Source organism: Tenrec ecaudatus, chromosome 7, assembly GCF_050624435.1.
Source record: "Tenrec ecaudatus isolate mTenEca1 chromosome 7, mTenEca1.hap1, whole genome shotgun sequence".
NCBI lineage: Eukaryota > Metazoa > Chordata > Mammalia > Afrosoricida > Tenrecidae > Tenrec > Tenrec ecaudatus.
The window spans coordinates 30,781,958-30,795,065 of NC_134536.1; the positions used below are offsets into that span (position 1 = coordinate 30,781,958).

General features: G+C 46.1%; 1 protein-coding gene across 1 annotated transcript in view; it reads right to left on the reverse strand.

Annotated features, from left to right (window-relative positions):
• Positions 1–13,108, reverse strand: part of ARFGEF3 (ARFGEF family member 3) — a 154,259-nt gene that overhangs the window by 39,425 nt on the left and 101,726 nt on the right. The window contains exons 13-16 of the mRNA XM_075553898.1: positions 9,291–9,457; positions 7,774–7,939; positions 1,449–1,556; positions 7–222 (exon numbers count right to left, since the gene is read on the reverse strand). Coding sequence (XP_075410013.1) covers positions 7–222; positions 1,449–1,556; positions 7,774–7,939; positions 9,291–9,457 — 657 coding nt within the window. The remainder of the gene's footprint in view (positions 1–6; positions 223–1,448; positions 1,557–7,773; positions 7,940–9,290; positions 9,458–13,108) is intronic.

Consider the following 13,108-nt stretch of genomic DNA (forward strand, 5'->3'; position numbering starts at 1 on the left):
GCGTACCTAGAGCACAGCTCAGCCTCGCGGCCTTCCGCAGCCCGTCCAGGCTCATGCAGATGGTATCCCGCTCCTTTTGGTTCTGCTCTTTGATGCCTTCAGCTCCCAGAATGAAGGCCAGGCCTTTGGAGCTCCCGGCCATGCGGCCAGTCAGAGGGGTAGATAGGGTATCGATCAAGTTCTTCCAGCAGCCAATCAGAATATAGCGAGCAAACGCCACACCTAACACGTGAAGCGGCATGGGTTACTTTCCAGAGACAAAAATCACCTGGCAATGAATGGCATGCAATTCTTTGACCCTGACCTTACCCAGGCCGGCCTGTGGACTAGCAGAAGCCATTGTTAATTTCTTGGGTTATCATCAAGCTCATGTCCAGGTCTGCACAGATCATTTTATGAATGTGTGTTTGACACAAACGTGATCATACCATTTACGCAGGTGTGTTACAGCTGCCTTTCCCCCTTTGTGTTTCTCATTTAATAACCTGAATATCTTCCCAGGTTTTAGGAGAACTAAATTATTTTTTATAGTTACATACATTTTCCATTATTTATTTTGATCACCTACGGGTGAATTTTTTTTAATAAAAATAAGAATATATGGGATGTTACGTGGCCTAGTCACTCACTCAAACACTGTGGGGAGGAATTTAAATAGAATGATCATTCACCCACCTAATCTTGGTTTTACTTTTGAGAGAGAAATTCCCTGAAGTACCATATATACTCGTGTGGAAGCCGAGTTTTTCAGCACATCTTATGCAGACTTTGTAGTACAATTAGGTGCCTCGGCTGATGCTCGGGTCAGCTTATACTTGAGTATATACGGGTAGTTCTCCTTTCTATCTCAGGCAGGCAGATATTTGATTCTCAGGACAGGGCCGGCATTTTAAAGTGGGTGCTCCAGCATGGTGGCCATTTTTACTTTGCACTGAATCATTTCAGTCACTGGGTGCACATCTCTTCCCTATCATATCCAGCAAACACACAGTGTCCATTTGACTTTCCGAGGTTTTCCCTGGAAAGTTTTCCTAATCGCTTTGTGGATCCTTTTATTACTGGGTTGGAATTTTCGTTCTCATTTTAACAAGCTGTCCCAAAGCGGTTAACTTTTCCTTGAATTCTCATCTTTCCTTTTTCTTATGTGACAAGGCATCATGTGACTTTTTTTATTATGACATCGCTAATACAATCAAATTAGCCACACCGGGCACGGTCAGCTTTACCACGGGAGGTCGCAGTCAATGGCTGGTGTTTCGCTCTGTGCTCATCTCTCATGCATGTTCCAGCACAGCTAGGTGAGGCTCAGGAACTTCCGCCACGTACTATACTTTACTTTTCCTACCCGGACAATTCATCTGTGTCACCACAAAAATCCGCTCCACGCTATCTTAATTGCTGGCAGCACATGCCCTGTGTGTTCGGAACGCGAAGGCCCAAGCCATTACCTGCCACTGTGGAGTCATCAATCCTCCTGTTCTGGGCGAAAGGAGACTCTGTAGACGCCGAGGCCATCAACTGGCCCCCGATCACACTGCTCTCTAAGCCGTCAATATCTGCCAAGGAAAAAGAAGAAGGGCTTCCCGAAGCAAAACACGGCTTTCAAGACAGAGCAAGCTAGCAGCCGCCCCGCTGTGTTTACGGCACAGGTAGTTATTGTATCTGTCATGCAACCTTGCGTTAGAATTTTATAATCACAAGAAAAAAAAATCCACCCAGTCCACTTCTTTTCCTAACCAGGGAATGTTGTTGTTACACTGTTGTCTATTTTTCATTTGGAATAAAAAGGGGATGAATTCGTCTCTGTTATTAGACAAATTATTGATTTACAATATTTTAATCTTTGGATACCCCTCTTATTCCAAAACCTGGCGCTATTCCCAAATTGTATTCACTTTAAAACATAGCTCTCCGATGCTATAGCTCAACACAAATGCATTTGTTGGCAAATCAAATATTCATGTCCAGGGTACCCTAATACAGCTCTCTTTAAGAGCTTCTGCATAAGGATTACTAAGACAATAAAACTCCTTGGTGAGGTAATCCTAGACTCCGATTCCAATGTAGAACAACAAAACCTTGATAGCAACACTTTACAATTTTCAAAGTGTTCTCCCATACTGCTTCATTTGATGTTTCTGTTTTCTCAAGGGAGCCAGGGAAGGATTGTTTTCTCTAACTTCTCCAAGGGGAAACTATTCGTGCGGGTTAGGTAAATTGCTGAACGTGATAAGGCTAGAAATGGAAGGATTCATATTCGTATTCATGTCTTCTTACACCAGGAGTTCTGATCTCTCTCTACAGCTCTCATTTCTAGTCTGATGTGGGTTTTCATTTAAAGTTGCCTAAAACAAAATATCATGGCAAGAGAGCAGCCTGGAGTTTGAGAGGTCAGCTTTGGCCGTTCCGATAATGAAGTCATCATGTAAAGGAAGTGCACCCCTTCCGCTGTATCCTATTCCCTGGGCCTCCAATTCCTGGTGTTAGGGAAAGGACCACTGGAGCAGAGACCATGAAATCAAATCATTCTATGGAACCAATAGACTTGAATGCACCACACTGGGGGAGAGGGAGGGAAGGGCCCTGTCTGTAGAACTTCGCCGTTGCTTCAATATAATTTCTCTGCCTGGAATTTGGAAATCATTTTACCATAGGGTCTGTGTTAGTCCGGGTTGACTAGAGAAACAAATCCAGAGATAGTCATATATATTTACGATAGAGTTTTATATCAAAGAGCAATTGTATATTGAGAAAACATCCCAGTCCAGTCCCGATTAAATCTGTAAATCCCATATTAGCCCAAATGTCCAATTTCAGTTTGCAAATTCCTTTTCAGACTCATGCAAGGCATGCAATGATGCTGAATGCAGGAAGATCACAGGCCAGTGGGTGGGAAGTCTTGTGGATACTGTGGCTCCTCCAGCTCCAGGGCTCTGGCTCTATCAACATAGCTTCATGTGGTTTGTTAACAGGAATGTCTCACAGGGAGTGTGTGTGTGTGTGTCCCTCCTCCAGCAAGCTATTTACCTCCTTAGTGCCTCCAAATGAGGTCATCAAGCTGCAACCTGATTGACAGGGTAGACTCCAGCCCTTTGCAAGTTGACAGATTATATAACTGCCACCTGGCCACTGTCTTCTTCAGTCTTCCTTATTCAATGTCCAGCTTTCACATGCACACGAGGCGATTGAACATACCATGGTTTGGGTCAGGTGCACATTACTCTTCAGAGTAACATCTTTGCTCTTCAACATTTAAAGGGGGTCTTGTACAGATTTACCCAATGCGGTGTGTCATTTGATTTGATTGTGGATCCAAGCAAGATAAAATCCTTGACAACTTCAAGTTTTTCTTCATTTATTGTGTTACCTATTGGTCCAGTAGTGTGGATTTCTGTTTCCCTTACATTAAGTTGTAACTCACATTGAAGGTTGCTGCAATCCTTGATCAGCAAGTGCCTCAAGTCCTCTTCACTTTCAGCAAGCAAGGTGTGCCATCTGCATACTGCAGGATGTTAATAAGCCTTCCTGGTATCCTGTCACATTCTGCATGTAATCCAGCTTCTCTAATTACTTTCTCAGCACACAGAGTGAATGAATGAGGGGAAAGGATATACCCGGCACACGCCTTTCTTGATTTTAAACCAGGCAATATCCCCTCGTTCTGTTCAAATCACTGCCTCTTGATGAAGAGGTTCTGCTGGAGCACAATTAAGTGTTCTGAAATTCCCATTCTTCTCAATGCTATCCTTAGTTCATTATGATCCACAGTTGAATGCCTTTGTATAGTCAATAAAACACAGGCAAATATCTTTCTGGTATTTTCTGCTTTGAGCCAATATCCATCCGGTGTGAGCAATGCCTTCCCTTGTTCTACATCTTCTCAATCCAGCCTGAACTTCCGGCAGCTCCCTGTCACTGTACTGCTGCAACCATTATTGAATGAGCTTCCGTAAAATTGTATTTGTATGTGATATCAATGGTCTTGTTCTCTGTTGAGCCACTTTTCTCTGGAATAGGTACCAATAGGATCTCTTCCAATCTGTTAGCCAGGTAGCTGTCGTCCACATTTCTTGGTGTGAGTGAGTGAGTGCTTCCGGTGCTTCAGTAGTTCCATGAAACATTTCAATTGGTATTCCATCAATGGTGCTGGTGAAGGATATTCAAAGTACTAGGGGCTGCCCAACGAACAAAAAAACCTGTCTCGGAAGGACAACCAGGATGCTCATCAGAAGTGCAAAGGTGAGATGTCGCCTCACATACAGTGGAGACATTATCAGGAGAGACCAGCTCCTAGAAGGGTGTCTCGCCTGGTGAAAGAGAAGGGTAGTAAAAAAGAGGGCGAAGGTGCAGGCAGGGCCTGTCTGCTCTACTGTACATGGGCTGTGAGTCAGAGTCGACTGAATGGCACCTAACAACAACACAAAGTACTTATGAGTCCAAAGTGACTTGATGGCAGTGGGTTCCGACTTTTTGGATTATAAACTCTAAGTGGCACTTTCAATCCCTATTGCAGGGAGTTTGTGAAGACACATGGGAATGAGCATTGTTTACAGATAAATAAAACAAATGTCTCACACATAGATGAGCCAGTTTTCAAATCTGAAATGCTATCAGGATTAAGGAAACAAAAATTCATTGAAAAAGCAGTGCTGAACTCACTATTAGGTGCTTAACATGATCTACTTTCCATTCAAAGAACATTAAGCTTGTGATCATCACAAAGTGCGAGTCTGTGCCCTTTTCTCATGTTACAAAGGTGAGAGCTAGTCAATTACTTAACATGGCCCTCTGTGGGAGTTACATAATCTGGTGTCAACTTGAGACTATTAAGAGTAAAGGGGTGGGATTTAGCCTGTCAATCAGGTTGCAGCTTGATGACCTCATTTGGAGGCACTAAGGAGATAAATAGCTCATTGGAGACCAGATCCACACTCTAGGCTTTGTCTTCCTGTTGACAAGCCTCATGGAGCTATGCTGATGGAGCTAGAGCCCTGGAGCTGGAGGAGCAACATGGAGACCCTGCCAGCCCTGAGATGCTCCCACCACCACTGGATCCACAAGACTTTCCACCCATTGACCTGTGATCTTCCTTCATTCGGCATCATTGCATGAATTGGGTGAGTCTGAAGAGGAATTTACGGACTGGTATTGGGCTAATATGGGATTTATGAACTTGATCTGGACTGGGCTAAGATATTCTCTCAATATCCTACAATTGCTCTTTTATATAAAGCTCTTTCTTATAAACAAATGAACGTGTCTCTGGATGTTTCTCTAGTCCACCCGCCATAAAACACCCTTCTTGTCTTAATTCTTTATATGATGTATTCTACATTGTAGTCTCTGTGTCTGTGATCATAACCCTTTTTGGAGACTTTTCTGCTACAGGATTAAGGTGGGATATATTCCAAGTCTCCACCTTAGTAAAGGACACTGTTTAAGTCACCACCTTTTGTTTCCTTGGGGGTACGGTTTGCTGAAAGCCACAGCCGCGCCCCCATATAGCACTGAGTCATCGCAGAAGCAGGAAGACAGATAGAAATCCCTGGACCATCAGAAGAGCCACTGGTGGAGCAGTCAAGATCTTTGGCTGCAGGGGTAGAGGCTGAGGCTGAGGCATCCGTGCCTATGACAGGGGAGACCATGGGACAGAGCAAGGGAGCCAGGCCAAGACGAGAGACCGTTTACCGATTCTGACTTGTGGTGACTGATCCCGACTGTTAACTTCCCTAATAATGCCCCTGAACTGTGTGGACTGGTTGTGAGTTCTATGTGGCCTTCTCAATGGGGATCAAACCCAATAAAGTAGAGTGTCTTGGGAGGAATGGCTGGTGTCGGAATAGGTAAAGAAAGATGGCGAGTGGAGGCATGCCCGACTTCTGCCCCAGGGCAACAGGCCTGGGCTGCTGAGGAGCTGGATTCTCCTCCTCTCTTCCGTGGCCGAAGAAGGTTAGAGACGACCTCCCTGCCATGTTCTCAAGTGGTAATTAAAGAAAAATAAAGAAAGTGAATCACTCTTAAGAATCATGAGTGAAGGTTTGATTATTACTCTAACTTATTGCTTCTTTCTTCAAAGCTCTCAATTTCATTCTTCAGCTCACAAACGAGCTCTTCTCTGTTTCATCTCTGCACTTGACACTGCTGGTCTCACTCTGCATTTCCAACCCCTGCTGTTCTGTTTGTTCAACTGCCCGTCATTCTCATGGTTTCTTCCCTCCGCAAGGTCCTGTCCGGCCTACAACCTTGCAAAGTAGCCAGGATCTTGTGTTCCCGAGTTTAAATCTTTTATTAAAAATACCAGTTTCTGATAGTGTGACTGTGGATGTTATTGAAATGCTCTAATCCAGTGTCTTCATTCCTACAAAAGGGACACATAAAAGCCCGACTCTAGTCCGCTGTAGGGCCTTCCTCGCTACGGAGCACAGCATGACGGGGACACCGAGCACGACGAGACTGAGCACGCGCAAGCCTATGACAATCTCTTTCTCTGGGCAATCTTGTCCCCGACCCTGCATCGCTGTCGCCTCTGTGCAGCCAACTCACAAAGCCATCTTTCTAGACCCAGCTGTTCTCCTGTATGCCAGACCCACATTTCCAATGCTTCTTAAACATCTTTAGTTCAGAGTTCACATGTCCCAAACTGCCCAAGAAACATTACTTTCTATTTCTTTTAAGCTTGCCATCGTTGGCTTCTAGCTTTTGATTAAGAATCAGAATCCCTCTGGGATCTTTCTGTACCTGCTAGGTCTTGCAGGACTTAATGGCGTCCTTCCTCGTTCTTTCTCTCTGCCCTGGCCCTGGTTTTAGGCACTCACGGCTCTTACTTCAAAGAGGCAAGTCTCTTTAGTTTCTCTACTTCGTCAGCCTAGTTCTCAATGTTTACCTGCAGACTGGACTCTCATGAAATCCCCAAACTCTAATATTCGATGAAGACATTCCTCCAGGCTACCGAAGCCTGGGCTTGCTACTCCCATAGGGTTACAGTCTCGGAAACCCACAGGGAGAGTTCTACCCTGTCCACAGGGTCGCGATGAGTCGGCATCACCTCAACGGCAGGGAGTGAGTGTGAGTGACCAAAGCCCAGTCTAAACTCACGAGTACTCGCAGGCTCTTACCTGACACCATGACGAAGGCATGAAGAGCCATATGCAGCTGCGTTTGCAAAATCACAAAGTGCTCAATGCAGCACATGCACTGCTCTCTACACGCTGATGTGAAAGTTCTAATAGTTAAATATAAGACTTAAAATTTCAACTCTAGATCCTGAAGACCAAGATATGGGGACCCTAGTAGACATCAATTTAAACTTCTACCAGGTGCTATCCCTAGAAAGGGAAGGGAGAACCTCTGCTGTGGGCAGGCAATGGGAACGAGGCCAAGTGTAAAACCCACCATTTGACTGGTCAAATCCCATGAGTGTGGAATCGCATCAGGCATCTATGAGCACATGAGCGCTTCCAAGAATAATTCTGGGCTTTGTGCCCAGAAAGTACTACACAGCCCCAGAAGAGCCTACAGTTTTATACCCACAGACCAAGGTGCTAAGTCAGCCCCAATTTATGGGAGCACAGGGAGACTTGCAAGTTCCCGCAGGGAAGAGGACAGCGGCTCCTGTGAAATAATCCGTGCCACCTTCCCGAGCCACCAGAGGAAGCTCTGGAGAGCTGTTGCGACATCTTAGTGAAATAGCATTGCTTCTCTGAAGAGGCCTTTGAAGTGTGAGCCTTCCCACCTAAGGAAAGCGGCAGAGCCCCGTGACGAAGAGCCACTGACCGGTCAGCATGGTGATGAGGGGCAGGCTGTTATCCTCGGGGCTGCCCCAGTAGCCAGCTTCGCCAAGCATGTTCCGCTCGAGCACCCGATGGTACAGTTCCTCAATCCAGGCCTGGGAGAAGACCATCAGCACCCCGCTGGACTGCACTTGCTTCAGAAACTCTTTCTGTGGAGACAGATCAGCCCAGATGTGACCAAAGACAAGCTCCTGCAAACCAACTGGCTATCTCCTGACATATCCCCGTGCTGTCTGGCCTGCTAGCAAGCATGGTGCCGTGTTCACTGGGGCTGGAGAGGGAAGGGGCAGAGATGGAGATGCCAACACTTCATGGAGCTTCTTTCCCATAGGACTTCTTTTTTGAGGCCCTCTAGATGGTCTAGGGAGAGTGCTTTGTGTATTTTTACTCTCTGGTGTATGGGAGGATGAGCAGCGGCAGAGATTGTCTTTAAGAGAACTTCCTTATCTCTGTCCCAATGGCAACAGAGATGGCCAGTGTGCCCGAGAAGGGATGGCACACTAAAGGGGCACTTAACTTAGACTCATGTGGCACACAGCTTCCCTTGGGAATTTAAATGAAGCAGACAGGTGATGGCTGATTCTCTGCAAGCATATCCCTCATCTTAGGCCCAGGCACTGGTGTTAGGGCGCATCATGAAGTGGCTTGCCCGGCCAAGGGCGTGCCAACCAGGCCGGAACTGACATCATTCTCTATGCTCCATGCCTCACAGGAGGTGCTTAGGTCCGGGCCCCTCTTACATGAAGGGGCTCTGCAACATCAGACGTTCCTTTTCAGCAGAGGCTCATTGCTTGCCTATCTGTTGGTGGCGGATTATGCTGAGCCTGTGTTTTTCTCACTGGTTGGTTGAAAATTCAAGCAGCAAAACCCACACCCATTTCAACATGTCAATTCAGTGCTACCATCTGCTACTGTTTGCAGTTCATTCCCTCCTTACTATAAACCCACTGCCTCCCCCCAGCCCCCAAGGTCCTACCTAAACTTCTGAGTTACTGTGGTCAATCTGATCCCAGATAGCCAGTCTTTAAAAGGACACGCTGGTCAAAGAAGACATCCGTTACTAAGTAAGCTAAACCATGGGTGAGTTTGAGGGAGCCAGCAGGGATGTTGTTGGGTTAAGGTCTGAAGAGGCTCCCAGGGTAATTGGTTTGACGGTCTCTCCAGGCTCAGGGGTTCGGAAAGTCTGGATTCTAGGCAGATTTGAAACTGGTCTGCATCCCCTAGTGCCTTTGGGTTCTATGGCTTTTTAAACATGTATCTGCAATCATGCTACAGGATGAAATTTCTGGGCCTCTAGCAGGCAGCCACCTATGGACACTCTCAGTTCTTCACTCTGGGGACGAAGGTGGGAAGCTCAGCATGGTGCAAACTGCAGGCTTGAGCCCTTACATCGGGGTCTCTCTCCACTCTCTGAGGTCCCACAGGGGTCACCCGTAACAGAGCACTGCGAAATGGGACACCTTGTGGGAAGCCACCGCCTACCCTCGAGCGCACACCCACCATCATGCCGGGCACCAGGGCCGGCCTCTTCCTGTAGTAGTCGCCATGGGAGAGCTTCAGGTTGAGCAGCAGAGCGCAGTGTGCGGCCATGTACAGGCTGTCGGCGTTCATCAGCATCTGGAAGCCGAGGCTGCTGCTGCCGTCAAATCCCGGAGAGCGCATCATGCCTGGGGGAAGAGCCAAGAGCTTGGGGCTGCAGTCTCACCACTCCGCCCACTGTTACACAGCTAGAAATGACAACGGGCTTGTGGGCCCGAATCCCCGTTTGTTTGTTTATGTTTGCACTGTCATGCTGTATTTGCCATACTGGATCTATAGTGCATACCCTACACATATAGACACATAGCCCCAACCGAACTCACTGCCATCGAAGGGATGTTAATCATAGCTACCCCACAGGGCACAGAACTGCCCCTGTGAGCTTCCGAGACGGTAACTCTTTACTGGAGCAAAAAGTCCTGCCTTTGTCCTGTGGAACAGCTGTTGACCTTGCCCAAAGCTACCCACTGAGAAGTTGACAGATGTCTCTGAAGCCCGAGGCCTTTTGCATGATGCTGTGCTATTCCTGTGTGTAATTTGGGGCTGAGTCCTCTACACCATGCCCCTCTCTACTAGTCATCCTATTGTCCATTCATCTGCTGACCGGCCTCACTGAAGGCCTATCAACTGTAGAATGGCAAATCTATAGAGCTACCACCTTCAGCATATTCAATTCCCCTGTTTACAACAACTAATCTCTCTCCTCCTTGATTGCCAGGGACAGGAGGACAGAGCCCTGGCTTGAAAGATGAGATACAAGATTGGCATGAATGGCCTCTCCCCATCTCCTCCATGCAGATGATGTGATTATTTTTAAAAATTATGGGATACACGACATTTACCAGTAAACAGCTCCTGCTTCTCTTAAACCTCCACAATATCCCTCTCGAGCAATGATTTCCAAGTGCGTATAGTTACCACATGAGATATTACACAACTTTACTCTACCACCTTATTCTCTGTCCATGGCTGACCATGTCTCACTGCGTAGTGACTATGAGTGAGTTAAGTAATGCTCTGTTGGTAGACAGTTCAAAAAACAAAAAAAAAAACTCAACTCCAAAATAAACCATCAAGTCAAATCCATACAAGGACAGAGTAGAACTGCCCCTGCAGGTTTTAAGATTGTACTCTTTATGGGAGTAGAAAGCCTCATCTTTCTTCCCTGGCATGGATAATGGTTTTGAACTACTGACCTTGTGGATAGCAGCCCAACACATAACCACTATGACACCAACAAAAATCACATTTTCAAAGATTATTTCATTAAAGACATAAAGAACATGCTAACAAAATATTTAGTGGAAAATTAAGTTACAAAATCACGCAACACCATATTCATTCTCTTTCTGTGCCTCTCTCAACTTTCCCTGTGTCTGTCTCTGTGTGTACCGACAGGAGAAGGACTAAAAATGGCCTCTGGAGTCACACTGCTTAGTCTCATACACTGACAGCCCCACTTCCTACTTTTGTACCCTGCAGTTTACGTCTTAATCTCCATGTGCCTCAGTTTTCTCATCTGTAAAATAAGGACAATGATACTACAATGATACTACCTACTTTATAGGGTGCTGTCAGTATTAAATAAATTAATAGACACAAAGTCCTTAGGTACAGGAACTGGTAGGTTAGGATGACCTATTGTTATTGCCCCCAATCTCCATCTATTGAGATCATTGCTTTCCAAAGACCAAGTCTTTATGTGAAAATTGATGCTATGTGAACCTGGAGGTTGCGTACATCATGACATCACTATTGGATGACCTCACTACATGATTGCAAAGTCATTCAGGAGCATGGCCCAGCCGGGGTGACACATAACCATCACCGCGAGCATCACTCTCACCTCACTCACGCTTCAATATTCCTGACTGTCAGGTATGTGTTGTTTATGTGCCAACTTGCTGGGGTTTTTTCCCCTATTGTTGGAAAAGTGAAATGTCAGATAACAAGAGAGCCAGTAAGCGAGGAGTAGGTATATTATAGATACATCTAATTACCGTATATACTCGTGTATGAGTTTTCCAGCACATTTTAATGCAGTTTTTGTGGCAAAATTAGGTGCCTTGGCTGATATTCAGGTTGGCTTATACTCGAGTATATACAGTGAGTACTTTTAAAATATGCTGAAAAATTACTGAAAGAAATGTCAAGAAAACATTTTCCAATCTCCTGGCGGCGTGATTACTATTTATTTTAAATTATCCTCTAAATTTTGAGTCTTCTATAAACTCTGATTTGGTTTCATAGTGAAATAGCAGTGAGTGAGTGATCTGGATTATGTGTTCAGGGAGCAACTTTTTACCTGTAGGCCTTTACTTGCAACTTTTTACTTGTAGGCCTCACCCTTGACAAAAAAGGAAGTCTGTCTTCTCCTTTGTCTCCGCAGAATGCAGGTGTTTCTATTAAAAAAAAAAATCTTAGTGCAATCTACCGAATGCCTAGAAGAGACTGGGGAGGGCAGGGCTACCGAGAGGCCTGTGCACGGTGCTGGGAGGACGACGACGGAGAACTCACTGTAGGCAATCACCAGACAGGAGAGTTCAAAACCAGCCCGTGTTCAGTCCTTTGAGAACAATCTGATTTCTACACGTGAAAACGATGTCGCATCTATTGGGTTTGAAGGGGCATGCCACAGGTCATTTAAATCTGCGTAGTCTGCAGCCATCTGGCCTGGAGTGAAAGACTCGCTGAGGTCCATTTTCTTGGTACTCTAAACAAACCCTGATTTGAAAGGCAAACAAAGAGTGCCACTAGTTCTCCATTTTATACGAGGCTTTGCTCGATTGCTTTTTTCCTACTTCTCTTAGGAAATGAGCCAGCGTCCCTGGGAAGTCATTCTGGGCCACTGGGACAAGTCATTTGTCTGGGATTATTGGTGATGCTATCCAAGAGCTCTCTCACGCAGGCATGCCACACATAAACATTGGACCATATTCACATCAGTGAGCGGGGAGGAGGGGCTTGCTTGGAAGAGTGCAGGGAGCTGGGGCAATGATGACTTTGTAGGGGATATGGTACTGCTGGTCCCAAGCTGCGGCTGCTATCACTCCTGTAACTCAGCTCTGCCCTGATGCGTGTCCTGCCTAGTCACCCTAGAGACTGGCGGCTGTGGGGAGATGCTGGCCTGCCTCCAACCAGGCTCCCCAGAGCTGCTGGCAAGTGAGTTCAGGTTCAAGTTTGCAACCCTGAGGGCCCAGGTACTAATGGAGAGCTAGAACAGGAGGCACAGGAGGTTCCTTTGGAAATCCATGGATCAAAGATGACATGGGCAAATGTGTTCTACGTAATACATCAAACGCACACCTGTAATATAGCAACTGCACACCTGGCGTCCTATTTCACCCTGTGGACATTGAATGGCACACACCTAATCAGAGGCCAAAACGTTTGCTGCAAGTTATTTTTTCATAGGTAAATTTACTTTTAAACAGAAGACCCTACAAATCCTCTTACCATTTCTCCATGACTCAAGATCATTGTGACTACGAACAGTGTCAATGTTGCCCTCTCATGAAGGTGTTTGTCCTTGGGAACCACCTGTGTGTGTGTGAGGATCGCTGCCGTGGCACTGGGGACACCTAAGCCTTCCCAGCTACCAAGCGCTTCTCCCCAGGTATATTTGCAGCGGCTCGCTGCACCACGTCTAAAGAGCAGGAAGCCTTCCTCCCAGCTCACTGGCATTCCAATGACAGCTTCGGTCCATAAACAGTCTCACATATTTGGGACCCAAGAGCAACCTCACCAATCTATGATCAACCAGTATTTATCGAGAATTA